Source organism: Gigantopelta aegis, chromosome 6 (genome assembly GCF_016097555.1).
Source record: "Gigantopelta aegis isolate Gae_Host chromosome 6, Gae_host_genome, whole genome shotgun sequence".
NCBI classification, from domain to species: domain Eukaryota; kingdom Metazoa; phylum Mollusca; class Gastropoda; order Neomphalida; family Peltospiridae; genus Gigantopelta; species Gigantopelta aegis.
Window position 1 is genome coordinate 29678707 of NC_054704.1, and position 19003 is coordinate 29697709.

A 19003-nucleotide genomic window follows, 5' to 3' on the forward strand; every position below is an offset into this window, starting at 1 on the left:
GCATTTGTTTAACTGCGTCAGATGAATCAAATGCTCAGGCAAAAATAGTTTGCTTCAGCTAAAATGAACTCTGCTTCATTAGAAATGCATCAGCATTAATTAATTTTACTTCAGCTTTTATATCGGCATTGCTGAATATTGATCAGCCACTGCAAGGGTTGTAAGCATTAAACATGTGGGTTATATTTATTATTATTACCCATATGGTTCAACATAACAGAGTTAATAATAATCATACGAAGCACACATGTAATAGCAAGTGTAATGACGTAATTTTGGAAAGCGATGTCATAACATGACGTTGCTTCTCCAGTCCTAGCTCAGACTGTGCATTTGAAAAACGTCATTTCGTCATCTCCTCCTAGTTGTGGCTGAAACATCTTGAGTTGGGTCTTGTCATTCATAAAGAAAACAGCAATAATAATATGGATAATAAAGAAATTATTACACTCGTGTGTGAGTCTTATGGTTTTAAGAAACTCGCTCTTGCTCTGGCAATACAAGAATTGTGACACTTGTTTTGTAAAATCAGTACGACACACAAGCTCGGATAATAATCTCTATTTATTATACATATTTGCTTAAATTTTGTCACATTTTTCACTTACAAATTTGAATCCGTTGCTATGGGCCTACAATTTTCAATGAATGTGGCAAATATCCATATAGTAATGCGTGTGATATATTAAAATTACAGTCACCATACTTTTAAGCCAGTTCCATATTCAGAAGGGTTATCATTTTTTTTTTTGGGGGGGGGGGGGGGGGGGGGGGTCATTCAGTTTCAGAAATTTGGAAAAAGGACAGTTATTAACAGTTTAACAATATAATAATTAATTATGGTACAACAGAACTATTCACTATATATTTAGCATAATAAAATAACCAAGACCTACTGAACGGCGTAACCTTTTTTCACCAACAAATCGCAATAACAGGTTTGAGGCAAAATGGGTTGAGATAATAAAAAAAGGTAACATATAATGCTTTTTATGAGTCATTAAACAGGCAGATGTGTTAGGGTTAACATATGCAAGTGCTTAAAGGATTATACAAAGATTCCTAGGTATGTTTCACAAGATGTTGATAGCCATCTTGCTCTAGTGACTAAACGACTCCCTGTACTAAATATCATTAATAATTAAGATACACTATAATACATCAGTGTTAGTTTAAATAAAATGCTGTCCATTCATCCCATGCAATCAAATCAAATCTTATTGTCCAAGTAGAAAATAATTTTTACAAAATAATTATTATTCCATCAAAAGTGAGCCGTATCATTACCGTATAAACCAATGGACAAGAGTTAAATAAATTATTAATTGCTGCAACCTAAATACTGGTACATGACATTCTGTTTGACATACATGTAGAAAAAACTTTTATTCATAATTCTTCCAACATTTAGTAGCTATACATAAAATGGTGATATCGAAAAAAATAAAAACATATTTAGAAGTTAATTCTTATCAATAAAATATTTTTAAAATTTAACTTTTTTGTTTTTTTATTTTTTAACAGACTAGTGCATTATTTTTACACCCTTATAAAGTTATTATAACTAATTTTATTCTGCTTGTTTTTAACTGCAAGATTGGGATATGGCTCATGGCACCAATCAATTTACATGCACTAACAAAGTTCAATCCAACAAGATTCGACTACCACTGCAACAATAATATATTAGTACGAATATTAGATAATGCAAGAACAAGCCATTCAATATATTTAGCTTAATAATTTGAGGGAGATAATTTTAGATTATCTATTTGGGTTTTTTTTCTGAATTAATAACATGGAGGGGAAAAGAGACCATTCATTTGCACACCCACCATCCATAAAATAAACTTTTATTGAATCCAAGTAGGCATAGTGAAAACAATGTTCACAGATTCACCAGGCAAAAAATACTAATTACAGTGTCTTCTGCCTCCTCTTTACATTCAATTTTGGAACAGACCATAGCAAAGTATAATCGAGTAAATAATTGTGGGTGTTTTTTGATAATTTGAGTTATTTTTCACTGAATAAAATTGTATGTAGATAATAAATATCAAATAAAAATGTTTATGCATCTACGTACCTACTGAAAATTTTGGAAGTTTGGAAATGTTTTTTGCTATACTTCAGCTATGTTTTGGGTTTTGACTGGTAGCAAAGAAAACAAAATTACAATGAAGATCTTTTCTTGTGGTCCATTCATCAATAACAACTGATCAGAAGGTACTAAGCATACAGAAAAGCAGTTACAATACCCATCTGCTATATATTTAACAAACAGCTGACTGTGCAAAGTGCAATAATGACAGAATACTGGTCGGTGCACTTAAATCAAAGGACTTACAATCTTTGGTGGGAAAAGTTTACCCTGTCAAAACATTATTTAGTTCACAGTTACATGCATTTTCTACTCCATTATAATAATTAAAATTGTTTTCAAAACCATAGAAACCATAACCATTTCTTAAGATCAATAAATACCAACTAATTACAACTTCAACATTACTGGCAATAGTTATTAGAGCAAGACCACTAATAGCTAACAGTATAATATCTCAAATATTATCAAGCATGGGTGTATTTCGGGGTGAGATAATATTCTGTGCAGACTAAGGAATCACTTCAAGGTTTCATGTTTGGTTCTTCATTTGATTTGAGTAGAGTAATGTGGCACACACGATACATACCACAGGAGTATTTGGAGGACAAACTTGTTCTTCCTATAATAATATGTGATAGAATAGGTCTTTGAATGAATACAGGACACGTTTTCAAAAAGACTTACATGTAGAACTAAAGATAATGATATAAAGTGAGTATTAACATAGTTTTAAATTTTCTATACTAATACACGTGGTATGAAACAGTCTGCACTCTAAGTCACAGAGCTATCAGAATATCCACCAGTATAAATGTTCAATCAATTGATATTTAAAAAATTTATTACTGTATAACACTGGATTTGAAACTAAATAATATAATATCTAGGATTACCTCAGCAATAACATGGTTACCGGTTTAAAAGTCAAAATGTAAAAAATAAATTAAATATAAATATCTGATACATTAATAACATACTTATCCCTGCATCACGTTTTCACACCCTAAAAAGTAATTTTCTGTGTTCACTGCATTTAATATGTTACATTTTTAGTTACAACATTGATCAATCAAACAAACATGTTATTTATTTTATGCAAAAAACACAAGAAAAAATATCTATATACCGAAAGCATAAAAAAACATAACCAATATTGTATTTCCATTTATAAAGCAATGTCAAACCTTTGTAATTTGCATCATCACGATGGCATGTTTGATGGCCTCCACCATTCCCTGAAAACAAAACAAATCCATTAGATGATATGCTTTAAGCTATTTGCCAAATCGCTAAATGCAAAATAAAAGTTGAATTTGGTAAATTTTATTTTCATTCTTAAATCGCCAAAAAGCGGTTAAAAAAACATGCATCCGATGTTGATTTACGACCATTTTAGCTGTTCGTCTAATTGACATGTGAATTTCACTCAATATTTTCAAACCAAATTTGCTGAATTGCTTATAATCTTCAGGATTCAGCTTTAACCCAAGATTATATTTTGTTTTTAGAAATAGCTTTTAGGAAACTTAAAGGTCTATCAATCCAAGAGGTTTTTTGGTGGATTTCTTTTTTTTTACATTATTAGTAGCTGATCATAATAAATCTTATTTCAATGCATAAAATATCTACAAATATATGTTCCAGACCCAGATTCCATTATTTTTACATTCACCTATAACAAAAGAAAGAAAGAAACACTTTATACAAAGCTGGAATTGATGTTCATATTGTATGCTTAGTCAGTTTCAAAATGTAAAGATCTAACAGTTCCTTGGAAATATTATTTTATATAACATGCATGACAGCATGCATCAACATACTGTTATTTAATGTTCAGAGACTAAGTCTATATTTGATTATGATTACTACTGTGGCCAACAAACAAAATAAATCTTTAATAAATAATAAATATTTATTATAATATGATCATAATAAACTTACATCAGCTGTCACTTTGATGACACTGTACTTTTCTTTTTCAACTGCATCAGGACAAGCATCAATTCTTGCTTCAAGGGCCTACAATATATGTATATATAAACATGTAAGCAGGGATAGAATACAGTGGTTATTTAATGAGATTCACATTATACATTTACATTACATTTACTGCAATTCAACCGAGGAACACCATGAAATATGATTTTTTTTTAAGTACAGTGATTGGTTTTCAGACCCTCTTTACAAAAGAAATTACACAAACACTTTTTCTCTTTCTTCATCATGGACAAATTTTCTATTATGCAACCTGCTCGAAAATACTTGCATCACATGTTTGCAAGTGCACATGACTCAGGTGTATTTTCGAGAATATTTAATTCATAATTATTTTAGTTCAGTGCTACAAGTTATGAAATGGAATTAAGACATGTTCGATTGTACTCTAATTTGCAAACAAATTGCACATTCACTTTCAATATTAGTCCCATTAAGTCACACCTATTACAGATCTATGCACTTTCATTACAGAAATGTAGAAGATAAAACTACCGTAAACCGGATTAATATTGTGATGTGGGGGTTTTCGCGAATATGCACCTTAGCGCATGTTCACAACATTTAAATTTCGCGAATGACTGTTGGCATCTGTAAAAAATAATGTGTGAAAATAATGAGTGCGTATAAATTTTTGCGACTTGGAAGTTGGGCACGAACGACGTGAAATTAATATGCACACGATTTTGTCCCGGTTTACAGTAAGTTAACAAAAACCAAACCATTTACTGCTTACTAACCTGGATTTGATCAATAAGGATTTGAAGATAAGCATCAGTCTCCATCAACTTGTGATCGAATTCTTCTATACTGGCTGCAGTTTTAGGTTCAACTTTCTGAAAATAATGACAAAAAATTGACTTAAAAAATTGTTTAATTTTTAACATACACAAATGGTTGCATGAATTAATTTCAATTAAAACACAATTAATATGCTCACATTAACATTTTACCTGAAATAATTTTGTTGGTTGGTGAGTTATCACATATTTCAAGAAATAAAAAAGAAAATTGCTATTGTTATATATATAGAATACATGAGTGGCCGTTAGATACCATTTATCTTACGAGTTGTTTTAAAATGTATCTAACTGAAAGAGAGTTGGATACTTTTTTAAACAACGAGTTGTAAGATAAATGGTATCTAACGAACACGAATATATTATTCTATTTCTTACATATCCTCAAGAATCAGGTTTTTGACTAAAAGTTATTTACAGCCATGGTGCTTGTAGCTAACTTATGCATCACAGACAAATGACTGTCAGGTTAACTATATGTCACTGTGGAATCGATTTCGAATGTGCTGTTTTTTCATTGGATGGTATGGCATTGGTGACCTGGTCATCACCTAGGAGCAGCCAGTCGTATATAGTGTCGTATATATGTTAACACATATGTGTAATAAAAAATAATGATGTTCTCACGAACAGGTGTGTAAGAAAAATATATAATTATGGGATTTTTGTTTTGTTAAATGGCCTACCTTTCCTGGCTGAGAGTGTCGGTAAACAGTATTTTCTAGAGCAGCTATCCACTGTTCACGTTCATCTGCATCTCGGGCTGAAAAATAAAGTAAATGATACCACTAAAGCACACTGATTTATTAATCATCGGCTACTGGATGTCAAACATTTGGTAATTTTGACAGTCTTAGAGTTAAAGTTTGTTTTGTTTAACACCACCACTAGAACCACATTGATTTATTAATCATCGGCTATTGGATGTCAAACATTTGGTAATTTTGACAGTCTTAGAGTTAAAGTTTGTTTTGTTTAACACCACCACTAGAGCACACTGATTTATTAATCATCGGCTATTGGATGTCAAACATTTGGTGATTTTGACAGTCTTAGAGTTTAAGTTTGTTTTGTTTAACACCACCACTAGAGCACATTGATTTATTAATCATCGGCTATTGGATGTCAAACATTTGGTGATTTTGACAGTCTTCGAGTTAAAGTTTGTTTTGTTTAACACCACCACTAGAGCACACTGATTTATTAATCATCTGCTATTGGATGTCAAACATTTGGTAATTTTGACATGTAGTCTTAGAGTTAAAGTTTGTTTTGTTTAACACCACCACTAGAACCACATTGATTTATTAATCATCGGCTATTGGATGTCAAACATTTGGTAATTTTGACATAGTCTTAGAGTTAAAGTTTGTTTTGTTTAACACCACCACTAGAGCACATTGATTTATTAATCATCAGCTATTGGATGTCAAACATTTGGTGATTTTGACAGTCTTAGAGTTAAAGTTTGTTTTGTTTAACACCACCACTAGAACCACATTGATTTATTAATCATCGGCTATTGGATGTCAAACATTTGGTGATTTTGACAGTCTTAGAGTTAAAGTTTGTTTTGTTTAACACCACCACTAGAACCACACTGATTTATTAATCATCGGCTATTGGATGTCAAACATTTGGTAATTTTGACATGTAGTCTTAGAGTTAAAGTTTGTTTTGTTTAACACCACCACTAGAGCACATTGATTTATTAATCATCGGCTATTGGATGTCAAACATTTGGTGATTTTGACAGTCTTAGAGTTAAAGTTTGTTTTGTTTAACACCACCACTAGAACCACATTGATTTATTAATCATCCGCTATTGGATGTCAAACATTTGGTAATTTTGACATGTAGTCTTAGAGTTAAAGTTTGTTTTGTTTAACACCACCACTAGAGCACATTGATTTATTAATCATCGGCTATTGGATGTCAAACATTTGGTAATTTTGACAGTCTTAGAGTTAAAATTTGTTTTCTTTAACACCACCACTAGAACCACATTGATTTATTGATCATCGGCTATTGGATGTCAAACATTTGGTAATTTTGACATAGTCTTAGAGTTAAAGTTTGTTTTGTTTAACAACACCACTAGAGCACACTGATTTATTAATCATCGGCTATTGGATGTCAAACATTTGGTAATTTTGACATGTAGTCTTAGAGTTAAAGTTTGTTTTGTTTAACACCACCACTAGAGCACATTGATTTATTAATCATCGGCTATTGGATGTCAAACATTTGGTAATTTTGACAGTCTTAGAGTTAAAGTTTGTTTTGTTTAACACCACCACTAGAACCACATTGATTTATTAATCATCCGCTATTGGATGTCAAACATTTGGTAATTTTGACATGTAGTCTTAGAGTTAAAGTTTGTTTTGTTTAACACCACCACTAGAGCACATTGATTTATTAATCATCGGCTATTGGATGTCAAACATTTGGTGATTTTGACAGTCTTAGAGTTAAAGTTTGTTTTGTTTAACACCACCACTAGAACCACATTGATTTATTAATCATCCGCTATTGGATGTCAAACATTTGGTAATTTTGACATGTAGTCTTAGAGTTAAAGTTTGTTTTGTTTAACACCACCACTAGAGCACATTGATTTATTAATCATCGGCTATTGGATGTCAAACATTTGGTAATTTTGACAGTCTTAGAGTTAAAATTTGTTTTCTTTAACACCACCACTAGAACCACATTGATTTATTAATCATCGGCTATTGGATGTCAAACATTTGGTAATTTTGACATGTAGTCTTAGAGTTAAAGTTTGTTTTGTTTAACACCACCACTAGAGCACATTGATTTATTAATCATCGGCTATTGGATGTCAAACATTTGGTAATTTTGACATGTAGTCTTAGAGTTAAAGTTTGTTTTGTTTAACACCACCACTAGAGCACATTGATTTATTAATCATCGGCTATTGGATGTCAAACATTTGGTAATTTTGACATAGTCTTAGAGTTAAAGTTTGTTTTGTTTAACAACACCACTAGAGCACACTGATTTATTAATCATCGGCTATTGGATGTCAAACATTTGGTAATTTTGACATGTAGTCTTAGAGTTAAAGTTTGTTTTGTTTAACACCACCACTAGAGCACATTGATTTATTAATCATCGGCTATTGGATGTCAAACATTTGGTAATTTTGACAGTCTTAGAGTTAAAGTTTGTTTTGTTTAACACCACCACTAGAACCACATTGATTTATTAATCATCCGCTATTGGATGTCAAACATTTGGTAATTTTGACATGTAGTCTTAGAGTTAAAGTTTGTTTTGTTTAACACCACCACTAGAGCACATTGATTTATTAATCATCGGCTATTGGATGTCAAACATTTGGTAATTTTGACATAGTCTTAGAGTTAAAGTTTGTTTTGTTTAACAACACCACTAGAGCACACTGATTTATTAATCATCGGCTATTGGATGTCAAACATTTGGTAATTTTGACATGTAGTCTTAGAGTTAAAGTTTGTTTTGTTTAACACCACCACTAGAGCACATTGATTTATTAATCATCGGCTATTGGATGTCAAACATTTGGTAATTTTGACAGTCTTAGAGTTAAAGTTTGTTTTGTTTAACACCACCACTAGAGCCATATTGATTTATTAATCATCGGCTATTGGATGTCAAACATTTGGTAATTTTGACATGTAGTCTTAGAGGTAAAGTTTGTTTTGTTTAACACCACCAATAGAGCACACTGATTTATTAATCATCGGCTATTGGATGGCACAAACATTTGGTAATTTTGACAGTCTTAGAGTTAAAGTTTGTTTTGTTTAACACCACCACTAGAGCACATTGATTTATTAATCATCGGCTATTGGATGTCAAACATTTGGTAATTTTGACATGTAGTCTTAGAGTTAAAGTTTGTTTTGTTTAACACCACCACTAGAACCACATTGATTTATTAATCATCGGCTATTGGATGTCAAACATTTGGTAATTTTGACATAGTCTTAGAGTTAAAGTTTGTTTTGTTTAACAACACCAATAGAGCACACTGATTTATTAATCATCGGCTATTGGATGGCAAACATTTAGTAATTATGACAGTCTTAGAGTAATTAACACCATGACACACTGATTTGTCTTAGAGCTATTGGATGGCACAAACATGAAACCTGCAACATTTTTGCAGTAGTAGAGCACACTGATTTATTAATCATCGGCTATTGGATGGCAAACATTTAGTAATTATGACAGTCTTAGAGATGAAACCTGCAACATTTTTGCAGTAGTAGAAAGGGATCTTTTATATGCACCATCCCACAGACAGGATAACACATATCACAGTTGTGGTGCACTGGCTGGAACGAGAAATAGCCCAATGGACCCACTGATGGGGATCAATCCCAGACCGACCGCGCATCAGATGTGCACTTTACCACTGGGCTACGCCCCACCCTCTGAAATATAATTAACATACTGAGATTCTCATCACAATACAGTGGTTCACAATTGTCAACATTTTTATATGTGTATAAAATGTATATAAAAAGCACCTTTTTCTTTAAAACCCCCCAAACCAAACACTCCTAAAATATTTACTATCATCTTGCAAGGAATATTTGTATTAAAATGTGTTTTCTAGTTTATGCTGGCCGTAACCTCCATTCCCTCAACATATGGTTGTTACATTCGTGAACGTCTTGATAACTGTGAACAGCCACGTAACAAATACCTGTGAACTAAACTAATATTGAAAAAGTCCTCCATTAATGAAAATTAACCATTACATCACTGTAATACTCTTTTGACACAACCATTTTATATTAATGATATTATTTTGTAACCAGCTAAAAGCTAGTAGCAAATATTAACTGTTGTATGTAATGAAATAGGAAATAAAACTGATTACAACCAATATCAAAAAGGTAATCAAAATGAACCTTGGAAATGAAATGTCTTCAAATCAACAGTGATTGTAAAAGTACTGTCATCTTCATCGTCTATACCAATAATAGCACCCTGAAAACAAGAGGTAAAATAATACAAATACAGGCCCGACAATAAAGGAAAGAGAGAAACAAAATAGCTAACACTTGACTGGAACAAATGATTGGCTGTTAGAATGTATGGGCCTGTCCATGGGAAATTTATGCCAAAGGTCAGGTTACATATGAAAAGAAATAATACAGACACACATGTACAAGCCCAAGTTGTATTAACATGTCTTGTCAAATGATTTTTGATTTACTAGTATATGTATATGGATTATCTGGAATAAATAACAGTACATGTATTTGCAAAACAGATATATTAATTCCAATGAAAAAGTGGAATTTGCTTCAACACTCAAATATCTGATGGTGCACCTCATGGACATTTCTGAATTAAAGCAACCTGTAACAGCCAGTGATTTACAATTACATGGACAATTTGATGCTATTACCCCCCCCCCCCCCCCAAAAAAAAAACACCCCAACATATTTCTTCCTTCAAATATTATGATATACCGTACATGTACATGACATGCATACAAAGAATTCATAAGTCCTTTATTTTTAAGCTTACATAGATATGTCATTTGTGTTTGTATTTACATGTAGAAATATTGTCACCACCACATTAGACAGTAAAGTGTTTCTTCAAGTGATTCCTGTAAGAATAAACTGCAACTTCAAGTGACTTTTCAGGCACGCCTAGTTCATACTGATTGTTTTACGCTGTCAAGAGCCATGTCTATATTTATTTTCAACAGCAAATTTTTGCCTGTATTTACTATTTCCTGTCCTTTGTTTGCTTAATAAACTGTCCATTTTCCTTTGCTGAATACACACATATGCTGTAGAGCAGAACCTGGGATTTATCAAGTATTTTACAGCTGAGTCGATGTCTGATGGGAATGTGAAAATTAGCATGATTTAATCATAATTGGGATGTTCTTTTAGGCCAAGTTGAATAATGCTATGCAACATTGTTAAATTAATTTAATAGAACAGACATAATTACAAAAAGCAAATTTACATCAAGCAAATTGGAAAATTTCAGTGCCACTTTCTTTTGGCAAGGGGCCTTTGTTCAATGTATGCCTGGCAGAAACAAATCTGAATACCAGAAAAAAACTACACATAAAAGGAAGAGATGAGATGTAAATTGTTTGGGTTTTTTTTTTTTAAAGAATAAATAACAATGAGGCAATTAGAAGAACAGAACAAAGGAAAAATACAAAATCATTTTATGGCAGTAACATACATCATAACCACAGCAGAAATGCATATCACTTGATCATATTTTTGACATGTTGCAAATTTATATAAACAGGCATTGAAATAAGCATTGTGTCTGGTAACCCATTTACAGGTTACCACAAAATATAACCTGGTAACCTATAGGTTTCCACAACTATATGAAAGTTAGAATTGAATTCCTGTTACTATTACGCGGTCGTTCTGAAATTGTAACGGTGTGCGCGAACATCGGTACGAGAAACGAAATCCGGAAGTAAATTTATCTAGTGGGCGCTGCTTAAACGTGGATTGCCAAAATTTGCTTTGCAATTGCACAAGTGCACATGAACATCGGTGCAATTTTGTACGAGAAAACAAAACGCGGACATAAATTCATCTAGTGGGCGCTGCTTAAACGCGGAGTGACTTGCGCGCAAACATCGATGCAATTCCTGACAAGATAATGAAACGCAGAAGTCCTGAATGCATTGCCTGGTTTACGTTCGGAAACGAAACTACCGTTAACGTTGAAATTTTTGTCGAGAACGAAACACCGTTCTCGACTTCTCTAACATGTGGTAACCTACCGGTAACCTGAACGACCGTTCTCGACTTATTCCGATGCCTGTATAACGGAAAGGGAAAGCATATTTAGTTAACAACACCTAAGTACATTTTAAAATATGGCAGGCACATACATGTATGCTACTCCTATCAAATCTAGTCAAGAGATCTTTTTTTATTTACTTTTCCATCTAAGACAGCACATGTCATACCATAGCATTTAATATACTAGTTATAGGAAACTGGTTGGGATAAAAAGCAACAGGTTAACTAAGTGCAATCAACATGTATTCTCAGACACATTACATCTCAAGCAAGTGCTCTACTACTGAGCTACATCCATATAAAATAGTACATATATATACCTTACATCAAGATTTTTCACAATAATGGAAATGATTTATTTAACAATGCACTCAACACATTTTATTTACTGTTATATGGCGTCGGACATATGGTTAAGGACCACACAGATATTGAGGGAGGAAACCCGCTGTTGCCACTTTATGGGCTACTCTTTTCGATTAACAGCAAGGGATCTTTTATATGCACCATCCCATACCACGGCCTTTGATGTACCAGTCATGGTGGACTGGCTGGAGCGAGAAATAGCCCAATGGGCCCACTGACGGGGATCAATCCTAAACTGACCGTGCATCAAGCGAGCGCTTTACCACTTTTACAATAAATACAAGTATTAATTATACAACAGAATAACAAACCTTCAACCGCACACAGCCTCGCCGTGATCCTCTCATCATCTTATCTTTCGACTGAAACACAAAAATAAATACACTGTAAACATGGCTAAGTAACACATGTGTGTAACCTTGTAAACAAAAGTTTGTTATCACCCACCCAGTCCCATCTTACACAGACAGTTACACTCACTTCTTCTATAGTTCTTGTTTAAAATAATAATTAAAAATAAAAAAATCATTCAACAATTGCTCCATCTCACTGAATACTGACTACATGTACCAGCTACGTTTTATAATAAAATATTATCAACTTAATACATGTTAACTATATTGTTTTTAAGACTATTTCACTTGCAAGACATGTTCACATGCTTTTACAAGTTGCTGTCTGGTTAAATACATGTAGCATCATATTCTGAAACAAAGAACACTTGTGCACATGTGTAAATATTCATACACAAATGTATTGGATGCACCTGTGCATGAAAGCTTCGGAAATGTCAATTGACATCTAACATACATCATTACATGTGTATCAAAGCTGGGGAAATGCCAATTTACATCAAACATACATCACTACTTAACATATATAGGGGGAGGGGGCTTTTATAAGTTTATAAGTGTTGTGTGTTTGTGTGAAAGCTGAAGAATATTTTACAAATTATTTTTCATTTCATTTTTGTAAAACCAATTGTATACTCATTCCCTACAACAAAGACCACAAATGGCAAATTAATTTACTGAAAAATATGTAATGTAATTTGTATGAATTCATGTACACATTAGTCCAACTTTTTAAAATTTACTCAGCCTAAACTTTAGCTGTGCCTAGTACTTTAGGGCTCAACACTGACTATCAACATCAACTACATGTGTATATCTTATATACATGTATACATGACATTTAAATGTCTCTCCATTGTTACTTGCCCTAACACAGCTTAATGCAGACACTGTAATAACGTTCAAAGTTCAACTGCACTGTCCTGGAAAAATACCTCTACTATTTGGGTCGTCTGTCCAGGACAGAGATTAATAGCTGGTGATTAGTGGTTGGTCACAAAGATGTCAGTGTACTGGTCTTTCATCATTCCAGTTTATTCTGGGTTGAAGACAGTCCTTGGATATGAACCCAGCACCTGTCAGTCATAAATCTGCTGACAGCTTAACCATTCCACCAATAAGGCCATTTGTGTTTGTTAGTCATGTGGTGCAATATATGTAAACAATGAATTTTATCAACACCAATCAATACATGTACCCTGTAGGTGTCATTTTTGTCAAGATTAAACAAATTAATTATCTATACGTGCCACTACTATCAGCTGTATTATGTATGGGGATTATTGCATTCATAGATTCATAGTGTGCACACCTCTTTCAATATTCTATCCTTAGCATTTTGGCTGAAATACCATCAAATATTTGTCATAGGTCTAGGCCAAATTTGAGGCCTGTAAATATATTGAATACTGAAGAAAATCTTTTAATTAAATTTGTTTATACTATTTACTAAATTTGAATCTAAGGTGTAATTCATTAAGATGTGATATTTATTGTGTAGGATGCCAAAACATGGGTGCGAAAGGTGACTCATCCACCGTAGATATTAACATTCTGCCTACTGCAGGCGAGATATCTAGCCCAATGTCATGCCAGTCGACATTGCATTCCCCAATTCATATTTCCTGTCATTTTGCACACAGTACTCACCGGAAACATTTCTATCAGACGGTATTCCTACTTTTATGGAAAATAATTAAATTTTCTTTGCGTCTATACACTTTATGGCAATCTGATTGGTTCAGAGGCGCTTACATTTTTTCGTTCATATCTCGATGAACTGAACAAATATAAGCCACGCCTACTACCCCCCCACCCCTCTTTTGTGCAACAAGCCGGGTTATTCAGGCAACCATATTTAGATATTTTGAAGAAAATACACGTGAAAGCTACAAAAGCAATTTAAAAAAATTCAAATAATAGTGAATGAACCCACGCATCCTTACGCGACATAAGTATCAATGAAGTTTACACAAACAATTCTCGGAACCGGCGTGACATCACACGGCCTAGTTACCGATCATCCGGGTCTTTGGGGGTGAAGCAAAGCCTTAGTGATTACTGGTTTACATAGAATAAAGTTATCATATTAACTTTTTACATGCCTTACATATTGTCATTTATTTTCTGTAGCTAACACATAGTTGCAATACGTCTTATGTGTATTATAACAGCTTTGGTTTGCCATATAGAGAAACGAACAACGGGAATCTGAATTAGTATAATCTATATTTAGTACCGATGTGTTTCCGTGTACTTTGAATGTCAAGGGGACAAGGCAGGTTGGGCAGAATATAATTTTTGTTGATGCAATTTTCAGGTAATGTTAATTATAAATTTTTTAAATTTGAAATGATAAGATAATTATTAATATAATAATTATGATGTGGGCTACAAAATATATAATTTGTATTTATAATAAAATTTGTATGCATTATTAAGTTAATTATTTTTATGATTTAATAATTATTTTATTTCCAAATAATATGTAATAACTAAATGGCAAAGTTGTTACTTTACAACTTCAAAATTGCAATAGTATTATTGTCATATCTTATTATATAGATGTAATGGCAACAGTTATAATGTTCCACTGAATACATTCTTTTATTCTTAAAACAAAATAGTTTTTTGAAATAATGAAATGCTTTTGTTTTTACAGATTGCAAAATTACCACATGATGTTGCCCTTCCTTACCGGTTGAATGCAGGCAAAAAAAAAAAAGCAATAATAAAATATAGCCATCCTCAGACCTTGACATCTAGGGGGAGCAATATCTCTCTCTACTTAACCATCACACCTGAGATTAATTCAAGGAGAATATTATAATATACAGTTCCCTTTGGCATGTGAATTTATATACATGTAGTATCAATATGGTAATATTTTAAATTCCCCCCCCCCCCCATCCCATAAACTATATTAGAGAGCAAATAATCGGTTCCCTCAGTTATTTTTATGTTGAGGTCTACAACCTAATAAAAGGTAAGTGTTACCTCGTCGAACAAACATGCAAATGTTTTAATAATAGGGTTTAACCTGGTATATTTAGTAATAAAACACAAAAACTTACCTGAGTAAATAATGGTTAATATATATACTCTTCAAAAGAAGAAACGCAAAAGGGTACAAATGGGATATAACTCCGATTTTATGTTTCCTACCGGTTCATGCTTTGTGAATATAAGGTCATTGCATGTCCCAAACACATTCCCACGGTTACATTCGATAAAACGCAGCTACTGTACAATAAAGTTCCAAAATGTGAATATTCGCAAAAACGCAGCCACGTGCAAACCATGTCACCACTGCACGTGCGTTGTCTGCACGTGCAACATGAACACCGACAGTATAAAAGTGCAGGGTGTTCGCTTGCCTGGCTGACAGTTGACAATCCAGGACATGCCACGTCTCAGTGAACCGCAGAGAAACAATGCCATCGGCCGACTAGACGCAGGCGAATCCAGAATGGCCGTTGCCAGGGCATTCCATGTGTCCCCAAGCACCATCTCCAGACTGTGGGACCGTTACCAGCAACATGGATCAACACGTGACCTCCCTAGATCCAGTCGACCACGGGTCACTACCCCCGGGCAGGACCGCTACATCCGGGTACGCCACCTTCGGGAACGATTGACTACTGCCACCTCCACAGCCGCAGCAATACCAGGTTTGCGCAGGATATCCGACCAGACCGTACGGAACCGCCTACGTGAGGTAGGAATTCGTGCCAGACGTCCAGTTCGAGGTGTCATCTTAACACCACAACACCGTCGACTCCGACTGCAGTGGTGCCAGATTCATCGACAATGGCCTCAACTGCGATGGAGACAGGTGTGGTTCAGTGACGAGTCCCGATTTCTGCTCCGACGTCATGATGGAAGATGTCGCGTGTATAGGCGTCGTGGTGAACGTTATGCGGCAAACTGCGTGCAGGAAGTGGACAGATTCGGCGGGGGTAGTGTCATGGTGTGGGCAGCCATCTCACACACTGGCAGAACTGACCTGGTCCACGTGCAGGGCAACCTGAATGCACAGGGCTACATTGACCAGATCCTCCGGCCACACATCGTTCCAGTTATGGCCAACGCCAACGCAGTGTTCCAACATGACAACGCCAGGCCTCACACAGCACGTCTCACAACGGCTTTCCTACAGAACAACAACATTAATGTCCTTCCTTGGCCATCGATATCGCCGGATTTGAACCCAATTGAGCATCTATGGGACGAGTTGGACCGACGCCTCCGACAGCGACAACCACAGCCCCAGACCCTGCCTGAGCTGGCAGCAGCCTTGCAGGCCGAGTGGGCCACCATCCCCCGGGACGTCATCCGTACTCTGGTTGCTTCAATGGGCAGGCGGTGCCAGGCAGTTGTCAACACACGCGGAGGCCACACCCGGTACTGACTCCAGATGACCTTGACCTTGGTGGTGTGTCCTATCACTTACTCACAATGGACTAGAGTGAATTGTGAACAATCCTGCAACATTTGGTAATTATCGGACTCACCATTCAATAATTAAATCAATTCTCCAAATGTTACGACAATGTGGTTTTGCGTTTCTTCTTTTGAAGAGTATATATATATATATATATATAATATTGGTGTTGTTTTATATCTAGTCACAATGAATATTGCAGATATTTTTTTGTTCAGTCTTGTGCTGTATTGGAATTGTTATTGCACTGTTTGCAATTCAATTTAAGTAATATCTACAAAACTAATTTTTAATAGTATACGGCTGCAGAAAGGAGGCAAATATGATTGTTAATAAACTGATCTATATCGGTATGCCTTCTACTAGACTACAAGTATTTAACCTAAGTTGCTTTTAACCCGGGTTAAATTACCTCATGTAGATGCACTTATGTAGCATATTCAAGGAAAATATATGAATGAGATGGTTAAATGCTATATTTTCCATGTCAAACAGTGTTTTCAAAATGGAAAACAAATATCAGCTATGGCAGTTGACCATTCATTTTATTGCAGGTAATTGCTAAAGCAGATTACACACACACACTGAACTGTAGAATACCACGAAACGACATATATGTAAAAAGGTAAGTCCTCTAACTTAAGCAAAATTTACAAATGTACCATAACCACCAAATTACATTGATCACAATAGAGTAGGTTTTTATGTATTTTCAGATTTATGTACATGTGTGTGTGTATATATATATATATATAGATATAGATATATATATACACACACACACATTTTATATATATATATATACATACATACATATATATATATATATATATATATATATATATATATATATATATATATATATATATATACACACTGAAACAAAGGCACACACACATTATTTACCCTCTGCACCAAAGTAAATACTAAACACATGGAGGGGGGGGGGGGAAATGACCTATATTTTCTTACTGCAGGCCTGCTACAGACACATTTGCAAAAAAAAATAGAAAATATTAATTAAGGTTTAAACAAGAATTTAGGCCTATATTATAATTATTATATGTGTGTAATTTAGCAGTGTAAACTTTTATTTTAAAATTAAAAAATAAATAAATAAGATGTAGTAGCTGTAGTATGGCAAAATAAATACAAGTATAGATAATATGCAAGCAACTAAGATTAAATGAAAAATAAAGACCACACAAATTTAATGATAAAGGATTATACTCTTTATTCAAGAACTGGATGCATCATTTTGTTGGGGGGGGGTCATGGAAGACGATGGAATCGTGTATTTACAGTATAATGTGGGATTTTTATCACTGCACATGCTTTAACCATTTTGTTTGTCAACAAGCAACAACATTAAAGTCAACGTAGTCACATTCTGTGAGGGAAGCCATGGAATTCCATCAGGTTTGTCGTTTTAATGACCCTACCCACATGCGGAGCCTAGTCTCTTTTGGAAATTTGTAAAACGGTATTTTTTTTAACATCATGTTATGGTTTATGCAGCCAACTGCACAACATGTTTTAGGCATCGTGACCGTTAACTGTTGTAAATGATCGACCAAAGTTGCCTCATTTCACTATCAAACCATACATAACTAATGAGAAGCTTCACCGCGTCACGTGATAAACAATGGCGGCCAGGGGTCGAAGTACCCGTATGTTCGGTTCGAGAATACTACAGGCATTTAAAGCTAAACAAAATAAATTCAGTTATGTATTGTTAAAGTATGCAAATAAATTTAATTATAAGAATTGATCGCAATTATTTTTTGGTTCATGCAAGTATGAACCGAAAAAACGATGTATATTTTTTGGTTCAGGCAAGTATGAACCGAAAAAACGATGTGCACGACTATTGATTACTCCACAATACCCGATATTGCTGCTTTAACAAGTTTAAGGAATACCCAGAATCAACTGTTGGGATACAACTTCAGCTAAATAAATGTCAACACTGTTTAAGTCAGATCGAAATATGATGGGGGGAAAACTTACCGTATAGTATGATAAAATTCCTGAATTTTCATCTAAAACAAACCAACGATATTGCCACCCTTTCATTACATTCGTCCACTTACTCAGTGGACCCTCCATGGTAGCCATAT

General features: G+C 34.2%; 1 protein-coding gene across 5 annotated transcripts in view; it reads right to left on the reverse strand.

Moving 5' to 3' along the window:
• Positions 1-19001, reverse strand: part of LOC121375025 (oxysterol-binding protein-related protein 9-like) — a 41536-nt gene extending 22535 nt beyond the window's left edge. For 2 of the 5 annotated variants that reach the window (XM_041502229.1, XM_041502226.1), the window contains exons 1-8: positions 18894-19001; positions 12398-12448; positions 9831-9909; positions 5586-5662; positions 4840-4935; positions 4046-4123; positions 3289-3339; positions 2691-2723 (exon numbers count right to left, since the gene is read on the reverse strand). In XM_041502229.1, coding sequence (XP_041358163.1) covers positions 2691-2723; positions 3289-3339; positions 4046-4123; positions 4840-4935; positions 5586-5662; positions 9831-9909; positions 12398-12448; positions 18894-19001 — 573 coding nt within the window. Of the gene's footprint in view, positions 1-2347; positions 2372-2690; positions 2724-3288; positions 3340-4045; positions 4124-4839; positions 4936-5585; positions 5663-9830; positions 9910-12397; positions 12449-18893 lie in introns of all 5 variants that reach the window. The other 3 variants (XM_041502230.1, XM_041502228.1, XM_041502227.1) reach the window with 2 other exon arrangements.
• Between the last annotated feature and the right edge of the window lie 2 nt (positions 19002-19003).